The 15,063-nt window shown below is 36.6% G+C and overlaps 1 protein-coding gene across 3 annotated transcripts; it reads right to left on the bottom strand.

Moving 5' to 3' along the window:
* Positions 1–255: 255 nt before the first annotated feature.
* On the bottom strand, positions 256–14,269 carry coro1b (coronin, actin binding protein, 1B). Of its 3 annotated transcripts, none has more exons than XM_060874294.1 (11): positions 13,938–14,269; positions 10,514–10,719; positions 10,167–10,289; positions 9,675–9,804; positions 9,063–9,244; positions 3,683–3,802; positions 2,749–2,853; positions 2,064–2,209; positions 1,875–1,932; positions 1,372–1,695; positions 256–1,211 (listed from the first exon to the last, which is right to left on the bottom strand). In XM_060874294.1, exons 2-11 carry the CDS (start codon positions 10,715–10,717, stop codon positions 1,089–1,091), a joined length of 1,515 nt encoding a protein of 504 aa, XP_060730277.1. In that variant the 5' UTR covers positions 10,718–10,719; positions 13,938–14,269; the 3' UTR covers positions 256–1,088. The 3 variants fall into 3 exon arrangements, with proteins under 3 accessions (XP_060730277.1, XP_060730276.1, XP_060730278.1); XM_060874293.1 differs by lacking the exon at positions 13,938–14,269 and adding an exon at positions 13,443–13,898; XM_060874295.1 differs by lacking the exon at positions 13,938–14,269 and adding an exon at positions 12,546–12,652.
* Positions 14,270–15,063: the final 794 nt, after the last annotated feature.

Genomic DNA, 15,063 nt, shown 5'->3' with positions numbered 1-15,063 from the left:
CAACTCCCAGAACAAACATGGCCACCTCAGACTTTTTTAGTTTTTTTTAAAATTATTATTATTATATAGAATTATATACACATTTCCAACTTACAGTATATTTTCACAGACTTACCATAAGCCTTCTTTAACTTCTTTGTAGGCTTGGTGCATTCCTGTAACCAAGTCATTCTTACATGCATGTACTGTATGTAGATGCTGTTTACTAAGTGACTAACTTAGTAAAAGTTAAAATTAGAGAGTCACAGAGACAGATTCAGTGTTGAACACGCTTATGGATTTTATTTTAAATGAGAGATTTGCAAGAAAACACGTTTCACATTTCATCACATAAAGCAAATAAAGTGTAAACAACATGATTAAGGAACAAGGATGAGCAAACAGGCATCCCTGATTGTAGTGCACAAATATACAGTAGGTGGGAATAAAAAAATTAAAGGTTTTTAAAAAAAACTATCATAGCCCTGCTGTTATCCATTAAGTATACTTCCGTGCTACATAGGCTTTAAAAATAAATACAGCCCATGGTCTCTACATAAAACACAGTCTTTAATGGTATAAAATAAATTGTGCGTACTAACCCACACCACAAACATCACAACAGCTACACTGTAAAGATTTACACTTTTCTAATGCAAATACAAATGATGATGTTAACAGTTCTGGCCAATAGATGCAGATATGCATTATGATCATCAAGGCTAGTTAATAGCAAAAGCTACTTAAGTACAGCATGTGGGATTTTGGGGTCCATATTGCTCTCTATTTGACACGTTTCCAATTGAGGAGCAACACAGCCAAATGATAAAAAACAGTACTTCAGCCCATACTGCAATCTTTCCAAAATCAGTTTTTGATTAGCAGCAATAGTCAGTACCTGATTTAAAAGCTACATTAAATTTCCTCTTTTGCTTGTCTAACCTTTCATTGATTCATGATAATTAACCCAAACCTAAAACAAGCATAACAATAACGCTCAAAATTAATCATGTTACACTTAAAGAATTGAACTGCATTTCCCAGGACCCTTGACTGTAATGTAAAGCTATTGTAGAGCATATTAGGTTAAGGCTATGGGTCTCCGAAGGTCACACGTCTCCATCGTCAATTCGTGCTAACTGCCTCTCGAGAGCATCAATCCTGTGTCCCTGAGCTAACACAAGAGCACGAAGGGCACGGATTTCAGTCAAAATATCAGCCAGCTGCTTATCCTGAGGAGAGAAACCGATGGATTATTATAAAAAAGATATTCGTATCAATTGATAACAAAAGAATCTGACTAAATCTCGGTTCCTTTATTACATTCCTGCATAATATAAATGCACAGCTACTGACAACAAAGACTAATTATGATGTTGTTTGTCTTTTTACCTCTTTCCTTGTTCTCTCTGTCCCTCCTTCAAGGTCTTTCCTACTTTGCCCTTGCAGTGTCCTCTCACTCTCTGTCTGTCTGCCTGCAGTGTTTGTGCTGAGAGCTGTTGTGGTGTTGCTACTGATGCAAGTAGCTGAGTTGCTCTGAGGTAGTAGCTTAGGTCTTCCACGGAGGGTGTTATATTTGGAGGCAGGAATGTTGTAGGCTCCGCTCATAGAGACTAAGATTGGAGGAGCATCCTGCCCTGCAATCCAGTCTTCAGCCAGTAGAGCGGGCTCTAAGCCTGCTGTGTCTGGATACAGGTCTCCCTGGAACAGGTCTGACTGTGGGGCATTTACAAAACATGCACATTAATTCCTAATACATTAAGAGTAACATGATAACTATATCCCTCTTTTACAATACAGACCATTCCAAAATTATCTTATGTAAAGACGTGTAATATATCTGTTCCTCATATTATGATTTCAGCATTTGCATAAAAAATGTCCACACAGCTTACCTTTCTTGGCACAGTCATGGAAATGGGCTCAACCTTCCTATCGTGGAGTTTATAAAACCTAAATGAAACGAAAGGAAAAGCACACAATGATGGAATGCTCTAAATGTGTAAAAGGAGATATTTTACCGTTTGAAAAAAGTCACAGATTCTATAGTATACTTAAACAGGTTTTTTCCAAGGTATTTTTACCTGGCGATCTCACACTTATTAACATCCACGCCTCTTTTGCTGAGGAAACCAGCTCCTCTTTGAGGCTCCTTGCCACTGTAGAGACTGAGAAAGTGGACGTAAGGAGACTCATTGGTTACCTCAAAATAGCGAATAGTGCAGTCACCCTGTGAAAGAGATTATGAGAAATGAATAAATCTGCAGGAAATTTCAGAGCTTATTAAATACTAGCACAACAATCTTATAATTTATGAGAGATAAAGTTCCAATAAAGACTGTAATCTGGCCCACCAATTAAATTTAGAATGAGCATTACACTAACAATTGTTAAATTGAAAGGGGAAGTCTCTGTAGGCAACACCAGTGCTGTGAGGTGACAACAATGTCCACATTCGATTCATTATTTGTGAATTCATAATGTAATGTTACAGTCTAAGACAACAGCTATGAAAACTTGGTGATGTATTATGATGTTTAGTTTTTAGTTGTCTAAAAAACGTTTGATTTTTTTCATGTGTAGCTGTCTTGACTTCGAGATGAGTGTAACGTGGCCCATGAGTTTGACACCCTATGGAGATTTATGGCCTGGCCTTCTTAAATGATACACACATACATACATAAAATTTGCATTTTCATCATTGTGTTAAGTGTACAAGTGTGAGTAATAAAAGATGCCACTTAAGTGAAATTTCATGTCTTAGTTTACCTTTCCACATAGATAAACCATGCTGGTATCTGGGTCATAGAAGGGAAGGAGAACTCCATTACTGGCATCTATTTCCTGAACTGCCATTGGCTCTGAGACATCTTTCTAATAGTTTAATTCATATACAAACACAGAACAAATGTTACTCGTTAGAAAATTTGAGATTAACACGAGGTAGAGAGATTAATAATGAAAATATGTTTGAGAGTGTGTGTATGAGTGAAATAGTAAAGTAATATAGTATTTTAGGTGTTCACAGACAATATCAAACACCCTGTGTTCCATATCCTACTGCTAAGACATCTAGTATAAACTAGACTGACTAATATTGCTGGGTAGCTAAAATGAGAGAACCGCTCAAGCTTGTTAACTAATGTTAAATAATTAATCCAATTAGTTACCAAACATTAGAGAAAAAATTAGTTGTTAGAAAAGTTGTTTGAAATCCCCAAATCTTGCTAGTTAGTGTTATACAACATAATTCTGAAGGTACTAGGTTGTTAGAGAAATCCTAAAGATAACTAGCCATGAATCTGTGTAAAAATACTTGGTTGTAAAAGTAACCAGCTAGCTTTTTACAGTAATGAACTCAGAGAACGGGGGTTTCAGAAAGTTAAAAAGGTAGTCACATTTCTTTAGTTACTTTTTGAGATATGCTTATTTCATTATTTTATATAAGCTTATATCATTATATTGAATACCAGCTGTAAATACTAGTAATCTCTTGCTACTATTATGACTATTTTGATTTAAAAACAATTGTGATTATCTCAATATTTTTGGAAAGATTTGGGAATAATCACATCAGAAAAAGTTATTATAATCTTAACCACATCTCCAATGATGGGATGATATGAGAATCATCCCATCATATGGAGATGTGGTCAAGATAATAATGATTTTTCTCTTACTGTGGCAGCAGTGTTTGTCTCACCGTATCCCATAAGGCCAGCTGTCTCTCACTCATGCGGCTAAAACCAGTTGTCAGAATTTTTCCATCACTCAGGAAAACACCTCTCATTGGCCTAGCGCCCTCATGGGCCTTCTCTCGCACCTGAGGAAAATTAAAAGAATCAGAACACAGTTCATGTTATTCAGCCATAAATTATACTGGTAAGAAAAAAAAGTCTAAAGTGGTAAGGATTTGTGAAATTCGGGCTGCAGTAATACAGGTGATTCTACAATTACATGGAGATTTTGTCAATGTGAATTTTTTAAAGTGAAACTTTTAAAAACATTTTTGTCCATACCTCCTTGCATTGATATAATTAATTTTTTTAGTTCCTTTTCTGGATCTAAAATTAACCTGAACAAATCTGAAGCCATGCCTCTGAGCAGTCTAAGATATACACCCAATATCTCACCACCCATTTAAATGATCGCTGACTAGTTTTAAGTACCTCGAAATTTCTAGGACACTTTATTTTCATATAATCGCAGACTTTACCACCCTGTTTCAGAAGATAAAACAGAATTTTAAATTGAAATTAATTAAAATGAATGTTTTATCCCATTCAGGTGATTCCAGTTGTTTTCTTAAAAGGAAAGATCTGCATTTTGTATTTGATAAACTAAAATGAGCTGTTGTTTATTTATTGGTGCCAGGATCACGCTCAGGCATATTCCTGTTGAATCATTAGGGAGCATTCCGGCAGTTATGTCTTGTGCCATGTGTTTTTGTTTACGTTTCGTGTTCAGGTGTCTGCGCTGCCCTAGTAATTCCTTCCCGCCTCTGCACACCTGTTCCTCATGTGTCTAATTGTCTCCCTATTTATCCCTGTCATGTTGCCTTTGGCAGCGCAGAGTCCTCATCATTGTGTTGTCTTTCGTCTGCTCTGTTGTGTGTCTCTGTCTTGTTTCTTTTTAATTTCGGTTTCTTTTCTTGCCCAAGCCCCACCCCATCCATGAAGACACCACAGTTTGTCTGACAACTGGTTTGTTTTAAAATGTTCCCCTTTTCTCCTTCTTTAAAGAATTTATTTTTAAACTAGATTTTTAAAGTTCGTTGTGACAAACTTTGATGTTGGCTTTGACGAAGCAAGTATTTGCAAAGACCGGTGCTTTTTGGAGGCGAGTGGACATAAGGGTCAGTGTTACTTTTGGAGGCAAGTGGACAGAAAGCTTGTGAAATCTAGTGGAGCGCTAGGGTGCCAAAACATTTGGGGGCAAGTGGAGACAAGCATGTGACATCATCCGAATACTGTTGAGGAAGTTTCACTCATTGTTCTGAGTGTTTTGATATATCATTTGTCCATCTTGCGCTAATTTTTTACTTTAACGTGACATCACATGACGTGACCAGAATACACGTGACCAGACTTCCCCTCGTTTGGCTGAGTATTTTGATATATGACATGTCCATGTTGTGCTAATTTTAGATTTTGCTTATTTTTGGGGCGGGGCTACACGTGACCATGGTATTTCATGTCAATACTGCAGTCATTATGGGATTCTACTTATTATTATACTGCATAGATAGATAGATAGATAGATAGATAGATAGATAGATGTGTGGTAAATGTATTGACCAATACTTTTGGAATCATTGGATTGATAGTGTGGAGTTGACAGTTACATGTATTGAGAGTCTCCTTTACATCTACAGTGACTAGGAGAACACAGAAGAGAAGCCGTGCCTGAGTTCTGCGCACGCTGCATGTGTAAGAGCTTAGAGGAATTTTAAGAATTCCTCATTCAAGTATATGGGAGTTTTTGGGATATTCAATCATCAGCTACAGGAAAACCGAAAGTTCCGTCAGTACCCCGAAAAGTTTGTCCAGAGTAAGGTCCTAAAGTTGCTGGTCGAGTTTGGTGTAAATCGCTCAAAAACTTGCAGAGTTATAAACCTCCAAAGTTTATAATGGGAGTCTATGGGGAAAAAGGCCAATTTGAGCTTCCGTTCTGGGAATGCCGGAATTCTGATCGCTTAGAAAAGGAAAAGCAACAAACTTCAGACCAGGGTCTACGACATATCCGAATTTTGTGCATGTGGCTCGAAAGCTCTAGGAGGAGTAGCAATTAATAAAAAGTTGGCTAAGAAAAATAACTCCTGTAACATAACAGAATGTTGGCTTCTACAAAGCTACAAAGCCAACATAAAAACACACTAACATTCATGAGACTTACATTTAAAGCACTTTTCCTGCTGTTAAAAAGTGACTAGATTTAGTCTAGATTTAGTACAGTGTAAAAAGTTTGTGAAAATTACTGTAAAAAACTGTCAAATAACAAAAGTAAAAGACTATAAAATCCAAAATAATCTATCACCATAGTACATACATCAAATTACCCTTTATCAAAAAATTATAAAATTAATTAATTAAAGCCAAAACTAATTTTTACTGTCCTAATATGTAAACAATATACACATTTTTACAATAAAAAAATAGAATTGGTAAAATTAAGGGTAATATACCCTTCATAAACTACAACTTCATAAACTAGCCACAGGGGTTGGAAGCCAGTGATTTCTGTTCCGGTCCCAAGCTCAAATAAATAGAGAGAGTTGCCTAAGGAAGGGCATCCGGCATAAAACGTGCCAAATTTAAACATGCCAGTCGTCAGTGTGAATTCCATACAGGATCAGTCAAGGCCCAGGTTATTAACAACGACCGCTACTGAGCTACTGGAAATTGGGCTTCTGTTGGTTCATAGGAAGAGGGAGAAGATGAAAGGCAGGAGCATACTGTGGGTCTGAGAATAGGGACTGAGAGGTGAAAAGAGTGTCAGACAAGGTAATCAGTTTGAAGTTAGAAATTGAAGGGGTGATGATGAATGTAGTCAGTGGTTATGCTCCACAGGCAGGCTGTGAGTTAGAAGAGAATCTCAAGTGAGTTAGATGAGATGATAGAGAGTATTCCTCGATGAAAGAGAGTAGTGATTGGAGCAGACTTCAACAGGCATGTTGGTGAGGGAAACAGAGGTGATGAGGAGGTGATGGGCAGGTTTGGTGTTAAGGAAAGAAACCTAAAAGGACAGATGGTGGTGCACTTTGTAAAGCGACTGGAAATAGCTGTATTTAACAATTATTTCCAGAAGAGAGAGGAGGCAATTTGAGAAAGATTAGTGACTGCAAAGTGGTGGTAGGAGAGAGTGTAGCCAGACAGCATCGGACGGTGATGTGTAAGATGTCTCTGGTGTTCAGGAAGAATAGGAGAGTCTAGAGGAAAGAAGAGGAATGATAGAAAAGAAGACCAGGTGCTGGAAGTTTTAAAAGAAAGAAACTACCGCAAAAGTGATCAGGGAGACAGGTAGGAGGGTGCTAGGTATGTCATCAGAAGATAAGGAAACGTGGTGGTGGAACGGGGACGTACAGGACAGCATTCAGAGGAAGAGGCTAGTTAAAAAGAAGTGGTTCTTAGAAAGGACTGAAGAAAGTAGACAGGATTACAATGAACCGCAGCACAGGTTCTATGCCAGGTTAGACACAAGGGAAGGTAAAAAGGACTTAGCAAGACAGAGAGATAGAGATGGGAAGGATGTGCAACAGATAAGGGTGCCTTGTCACATGAAACACTGACTCTATAGAGTTTGGTGAACTTACGCTTATTTTATTAAAAAAATAATGCTGTGCCTTTTTTTGGTGTCAACATACATGACAGAATTCCTTCCTCAGTACATCTGTACTCAGGAAAGACGAAAATAAAAAGATGAAATGTCTGAACATCAGATTTGGCCGATTTATATCCATTGGCTTCTTACATGAAAGATGGATATCTGTAAGATAAAATTTATTTTTATGTTTATGTTCTCCAGACATGCGATTACCGATTAAGTTCCAATGGAAAAGTCTCCTGAAGCCCTGAAGCCATTATGCAGTGTTTGGAGAAAGGGAAAAGGCCAAGCTCACGGTTATGAAGAGAAATTATTTTCTCTCTTTTTTTTTTTTGCTTTGTTGATGTAAGCTGGAATTGAACCTTGACTGCCTGAATAACAGTATGTGGTGTTTACAGTAAATATGTTGTTTTGTTTGTTTGTTTTTTGTTTGTTTTTGTTCCTGACTTCATTGCTGTCATATGTTCCGGACCTCATCATTCATTTTGCTGTTCTTCAAGTCCCCCCTTTTGAGCAGACTGTGGTCTTGTCAACAATAAATATTGGTAAGTGGTGTAATCAATTACTAAACACTATAAATATCATTCAACCTTCTTTGTTTATTAGAATACTCATTATGCTAATAATATTGGTATTCTTTCTGATCAACTTCTAAACTTTTTATTGTTGTTGTTATTTTTTCATGTTGTTTGTTATATTACATTTACAGCATTTGGCAGACACCCTTATCCAGAGCAACTTACATTATCTCATATTTATACAACTAGGGGGCTTTTTACACCTGGTCACTTCATGCGTTTTCTGTGATCAGATCTATCCGATTGTAATAAGACCAGGTCTAAATGCCCTCCGAAACGTTTTCGAGACGGATATAAATCTGATCGTTCAAACCACTTCAGGAGGTGGTCTGGGACGCATTTCAGATGAAACTGGACAGGTGTAAATGACTGTGGTTGTTCAAACCACATACGTTAACGCTATACTCCTCCCAAATGGAAGTACGTCACTCACAAGTGACTCACGAGTCGTGCATCGCGTCAGAAACAAATAACATGGACGACACGCAGGGTTGGTTTTTTGTAGCATAACCGCTAGTTATTTTTATTGAGTTTACTTGTTTCATTCTTCTTTGGTATTCGTTAAAAAGTGATTTGCTTTGGTATTTACATTTATTATTAGATATTTAATAGAGAATTTCAAATATATTTAAGTGCTGCAAATTTTCACCACCTTTATGTGGTTCCTGGTCAGTAGTTTATATGATGATAGTGATGATATTCTGATTGCTGGCATGGAGGAAACTGTATTTAGATCGCATAAGTCAACATAAATGCTCATGATGGCTTATAACTGAAATGTGACCCATGTCATGAAAAATTGAGTCTGTACTCTGAGCAAAAGAAGGCCCTACCAGTATTAGTACAGTGTTCCCCATAAAGCGGTTAGTGATGGTCCATTTCCAAAGCTATAAATATTTGAAGGTATTTATCTGAACAATTCGCACATGTTGTTGTGGAAAGCACTAAACCTGTGTTTAAAATGTCTTCATCTTTAAGTTACTTACATATTTGTAAATTTAGTATTACTGAGACTCAAATGGTCCCATGCAATCCCCAACACAGGTTTAGAGAATAGACTGTGAACTGAGAATATTTTTTGGATTTTTGTCTGTAAGTGAAATGGCCTGTAACAGGACAATCCATGACCCCTATATTGTAAGGCCCTACCATTTTGGGTGTCTAAGCCATATTAAAACTGACCTTAAGGACAGTTCCCCGTCGAGGGTCAATAACGCGCAGGGCTTTGTCTTTGCAGGTGGTACAGATCACACTGCCCTCTCTGTTCCAGCTCACACTGTAGATTTGATCCGGATGCACATCACTCAACTCGTACACCAGCTCACCCGTGCCAACATCCCATATGCACAATACATTATCACAACCTGAAACAAGGACCCAAGTAAGAAAGTCAAAATGAATAAAGTGAAATTAAATAGTTTGTCACATACACGTAGCAAGAAAGCTCAAACCATGACTGCAAGAATTTACAATTTCAGAATTTGCATGCTAATGCAAACTAGTTACAGGAGTGTCTTCTGTGAGCTGTTTATCTTACAGCAATTGCACAGACTCCCTGCAACAGATTTCAGAAAAAAATAGTAAAGCCAAAATTTACTAAATGCACAAAACTAAATGATTTGTTGATACTGTGCATGATGGAGTTTAAGATTAAAATTAAGGATTTATTGCACATTTTTTTCATATGGTCTACACAGCAAATAGTGCCACCACAACTACTTGACAGGAAAAACATGATATAATGCAAGCCACAATGGTACACTACCAAACTAACCACAGAAACAAAGAGGTTACCTGCAGTTAGTAAGATGTTAAGTGCAGTAGGGTGCCAGGCCAAAATACCCACTCTTTTACTGTGGCCCTCTAGAGTTACTGTTGCCTCAGTCATTGGTGCTGTGAGCCCGCCATCAGGAATGTGCCATATCTACCGTCAGTGTAATACAAGATATATTTCAACACACTTTTACAAATCAAATAAAATAAATACAAGCCTTCCACGTACAAGTTTAATATATTCTTAAAACAACACGTAATCAAAACTGATTTTTAGGCATCTTTACTTCAGTATCAGTGATACTGTTTTAAGAACAAAGGATCAAAGTCCAGTTCAGCCAAGCATAACTTGACATACTGACAGAATCACACTCAAAACCTTTCTTGATTAACCAGCTGGATGAAGGTTTTAAAACTAATTGAAACGTAGCCTGCATATATATAGCAAAATTATATTCAAACTTTTACTTTTAACCCATACTGCCACTAAACGTGAAACACTGAACATAATACCTTTACTGTGCAGTCTTCTGAAGCACTGGCAATTATGTTGTCATCATGTGGACACCACTGGATATCAAGTACAGGACCAGCATGGCCACACACAGTGGGAGTAGACTGATCCACTCTCCCGGTCTAGAAAGAAAGCAGCAAAAAAAAAAAAAAAATGCACAGCATAAATGAATAAAAAAACAACACATCTCTATTTTGCTTTCTGCTGATATTGTAAGAAAGGTTATTCATCAGCTGGTTACTGTAAACTAAAACTGTGAAAAAAAGATAGATAGATAGATAGATAGATAGATAGATAGATAGATAGATAGATAGATAGATAGATTTATTTATTTATATTTTGTAACCTTTGTCAGTGGTACTACAAGAAAGGCTCCGCCCCCTCCAGCCTCAGTAATAACAGCAACAAACTTTGGATTGGCTACACAGAGCTGCCCATCCCATGTCACACGGGTAACTCTGATGTCATCCAGACACTGCTCCGCTTTCCATGCCTGGGCGAATACATGTCGGAACTTACTTTGCCTAACCACACCCCTCCTGAAGGACATGACTGGGAAAAACAAACAAGAAAGCAATTGAAAGCATTTATTCTCCAACAAATGTCTAATAACCAGTGAATGTTAGCAGAAAGATGCTGGTGACTACTCTATAATTCTGCATGCTATAGCACGCATACTGCAAATTATACTAACTGGTAATACATGTTTAACATTATGAACATTACTGTTGTATCTATAAAAGCTAGGAAGTAAGAGCCTGTTGAAAGAGCCTGTGTTGACAGCACTCCACGGAGACTAAGCAACGTGTCCAAGTTAATGCTTCGGCTGAGGTAATGGTTTACAAATGAGCTAATATCATGCTAGTAAATGTGAGAACCCCCTTCTCTTTTAAAGTACAACTGAAGAAATCTGAAACCTATTATGTGACCACAACACAGACAGGCATACATATGACCAAGATGATGAGTTTAGCCATTTTGGCTTTATATTGATTAAAAAGCAACAATATCTTATTCAGACATCAGCTATCTGCGGCATAAATGCAAACCCACAATAGGTTCTTATATAACCTCCTGTTGTACAAAGCAAGCAAAATATCAGCAGTGCTTTTAAAGATGATAATCGACCAATTGTAGTGAAATTATAGTGAAATAGTGATTTGATTTTTTTTGTCCTGTCTGTTTACACATCTGTCAGACCCAATCCATATCCGATTCCCATGTTTAGACCTTGCCCTGTCCAAAACATGCTGATTTAGATTTTGTTGTTTCCACTGTGATTACTATTGGTTTTAAACTCTTAACTATAGGTCTATTTACTCTTAAAGCCTTTACTTTTACAATGATGATGGAGTTTATGGCAGTATATTTGACTATATAGGTGACTATCCTCTATGATTTATGTGTACTGTATGAGTGCCAAATGATGATGAGGAAAATTAAATGAGCCTACAGTATAGATTAGTTTACAAATGTAACAGTGAGCCAAAAATCATTTTAATCGTTTTTAATCGCTCCTGTTTTATTTTTACAATGACCATTTCGCAAATGTCAACACATGTAAACATACAGCACTGATTATTAAGCTGCCATGATGGTCAAGATCCCATATATATATGTATATAAATATAAAACCATGCCTTAATTTGCTTAATCACATTTTATTGGCTGTCAGTTGCTATGGTAAGAATGGACCAATCAGAATTAATTTCTATTTGAACAGCAACTAACTAGACTCTGAACTCAGGAATATCAGTAGTGATGTGCGATACCACTTAATTCCTATTCGATCCGATACCAAGTAATACCCAGGCTGGTATTGCCGATACCGATACCGATACCAATACTTTTTACGTATTTTATGTGTAGTGTGATATGACAACTAGTTTAAAGTAAAGTAAAAAAGTAGGCTGTAGGCTTACCAATTCCAAATTATAGCTGCATAATGACAAGACAATAAACTACTCTCATGTTATTTAATTACAAAGAAAATCTCAGACTTGTAAAAACAGGTTGAAAATTACACACAAATAAAAAAAAATTGACTCTCAACCTTGTCACAAAATATTCCATATCCACTTTTTGCTGTTCTTAACAACAAATGTAAATCAGGCACCCTTGAAAATCAGTACCTCAATTTTTTTATTTTTTTTTAACAATAAACATAATAAACATTTTTACAATAAACATAAACATTTGTTTTGAAACAAAATTTCATTAGGATAGCTTACTTCATGTTTCACTAGTATTTTCTATTTGAACAAACTGCTTTCTGTTAGCTTGTTGTAAGAATGCTGGGATTCCGGGGAACCTTTCAACATTAAAAAACTAAAGCCTTAACAGACGTAAATAACTCTCTGTTATAAATCTCTCTGTACCTGGATAACTTATGCCTTCTCTCCCTGGACCTCCTCCTCAGACCGCCGTTTCATTATATCATCATATTCACTCTTATGACTTATCCTCAGATGTTTAGCGAGGTTTGTAGTGTTACACTGTATTTCACTGTCTTTCCACACACATCACACACATCGTCACTGCTGTCTTTACAGCTAAAATACAGCCAGACATGACTCCTTTTGCGCTCAGCCATAGTCACTCTTCAGTCTGCATTCTTCATAGAAGGAAAATAAAGGGCTGCAGCGGCCGGCTCCGTCACAGAGCCGCAGTGCACACACACCTGACAGGCGGAATGTGAAGTAGTTCCTTCCCCTAACCGGATATAATTAGACTTTTCTGGTGACAGCAAGTTACTTATGATAGCCTAAACACTCACTCCAAATTACTGAGTTTAAATATCGATCTTTTTATATGAGAATCGATACTAGAGCAGGAGACGTTGGGATCGTAAATATCGATACTTTAGTATCGATCCGCACATCACTAAATATCAGGGTAATAGCTGATGAAGTACAAAAGGAATAAAAGAAGCAAAGAGATGACGTTTCATCTTATTACCAGCTTGTTATTTTTAATAATTTTCATAAAAATTCCACTGAACTTTTCACACAAAAAGCTCGTGCACTTCATTATCAATATAATTGTAATTGATCAGGCGTATATAGCATATATTTCCCCTCATCCTCTTGAAATGAATCCCATCCACCTTGTAGGCCAGCCTTTAAACAATACACAATTTATCTCAAAATGCATGAACAAAAACAGTACAGCACGCTGCAGCTCAGAAGATAGGCCTAATTCAAAATGATCACGCGCTCGCGCAACAAATACACGGAATCTTGGAATAAATAAAGAGACTATATTAGTTACTGTACCTTGGTTTGGGTTTGCAGGAAATAAAACAGAACAACCTGACCGAAAATGCAATAGACTATACTCTGACACGCACAATGAACAAATGCTTTCAGTCTGTCGTTAGTATAGTTTTGCATAAACGGGTGGAATAATTCTGCTTGCTCAGCCTAAGAGAGTCACTAATTCATAAGGCTATTTTAAGAGAAGGAAATTATAGTCTTTTATTTAAGAAAAAAATTGCATGTGTAATCTTATATCTTATATGAAGACCGAGTAATAATGAATAGCCTAGAGGTTGCGCACGAGCGGCCATACAAAATGCTTAGAATAAAGTGTCCCGGTATGTAGCATCAAATGACAGGGAGATAAAACAGCCACCTGGAAGACGCCTGTTTACGCACTAAAATCTCATTTTATAATAGCACATATAATAGCACATTCGCTATCAGAAGATACACATTAAACAATTGACGCCTTGCGTGGACATTAATGATATGATTTATTGCGCTACCTACCTACAGTACAGCGGTCTAAACGCAGCCGGAGCAGGAGGGAATCGGCTCTATCCCAGAGCGCGCACTGCCCTGGTAAATAGTATAGTATGGATAGACGTTAGTTACCGCACAATATACGTACTACATAGCAGGGGAGTATGCACAGCCTTTGTGCTAAACCATCCATTTCCTGTTCCAAGCGCGTCCTGGTTTCTATATTCACAATAAGCGAAATGTTTACACGGAAATAAAAGAAACCTTTTAGCCTTTGTTCATGTGTCATGTGTTTCTGAAATAAAACAGATGGTTATTTATCTTACTGACAAAATATCAGGAAAGGCACACATACAGAACCAGGCACCTGGTTCATATTTCATTGCAGAATTCAGAATAAAAGTCTCACCATCGTCTCTGAACAGGTGTGCTCTCTTACAATTAAATTGCGCAAAATGTTCCACCTTGTCCTTTAGTTGAAATGTTTCACATAGTCCTCTGTTGTGCTTAGCTAAAATGAACTAAAATGTTGTTACGTCGATTCCAATAGTTCACTTTACTTCACTTCACTTCACTTGCTAGCTTCCAGTATGATGTTTTTCCATTATGACCTAATTAGTGGGACTGTAACAGTGGGATTGTCTAGCGTGATACTGAAGACTTTTTTGGAAAAATGTGGAAAATTATATTAGTAGAAAATTGGGTTGTGTTGTAGAAATTGGTGTATTTATAAATATATGAATATATATATGTTCTATATATATATATATATATATATATATATATATATATATATATATATATATATATATATATATATAGAAATACATGTGTTTTTTTTATTATTATTATTTTGAGAGAGATCATTTGGAAAGTAATGAACAATATATTATACATTTATTTATTGTATTAGGAAAGTACCATATACACAAAACTGTGTGCTCTTTGTAAACCAAATCTGTCCCATTTTATGAATGTTTTATACAGTACTCCTTTGGAAAAAGTAAAAAACAAAAAAGCTCAAAAACATGTATTTTTTTTATAAAGAATTAAATTTTTTGTATTTTTTTCCTTTCTTCTCTGGTACAGTACCTCTTCTACAGTCTTCTCTACAGTACCTCTTGTTCATGTATCATGGAACAAAATGTGTATT

Source organism: Tachysurus vachellii, chromosome 7, assembly GCF_030014155.1.
Source record: "Tachysurus vachellii isolate PV-2020 chromosome 7, HZAU_Pvac_v1, whole genome shotgun sequence".
Classification (NCBI taxonomy): Eukaryota; Metazoa; Chordata; class Actinopteri; order Siluriformes; family Bagridae; genus Tachysurus; species Tachysurus vachellii.
This window is presented reverse-complemented; position numbering and strand designations above follow the sequence as displayed.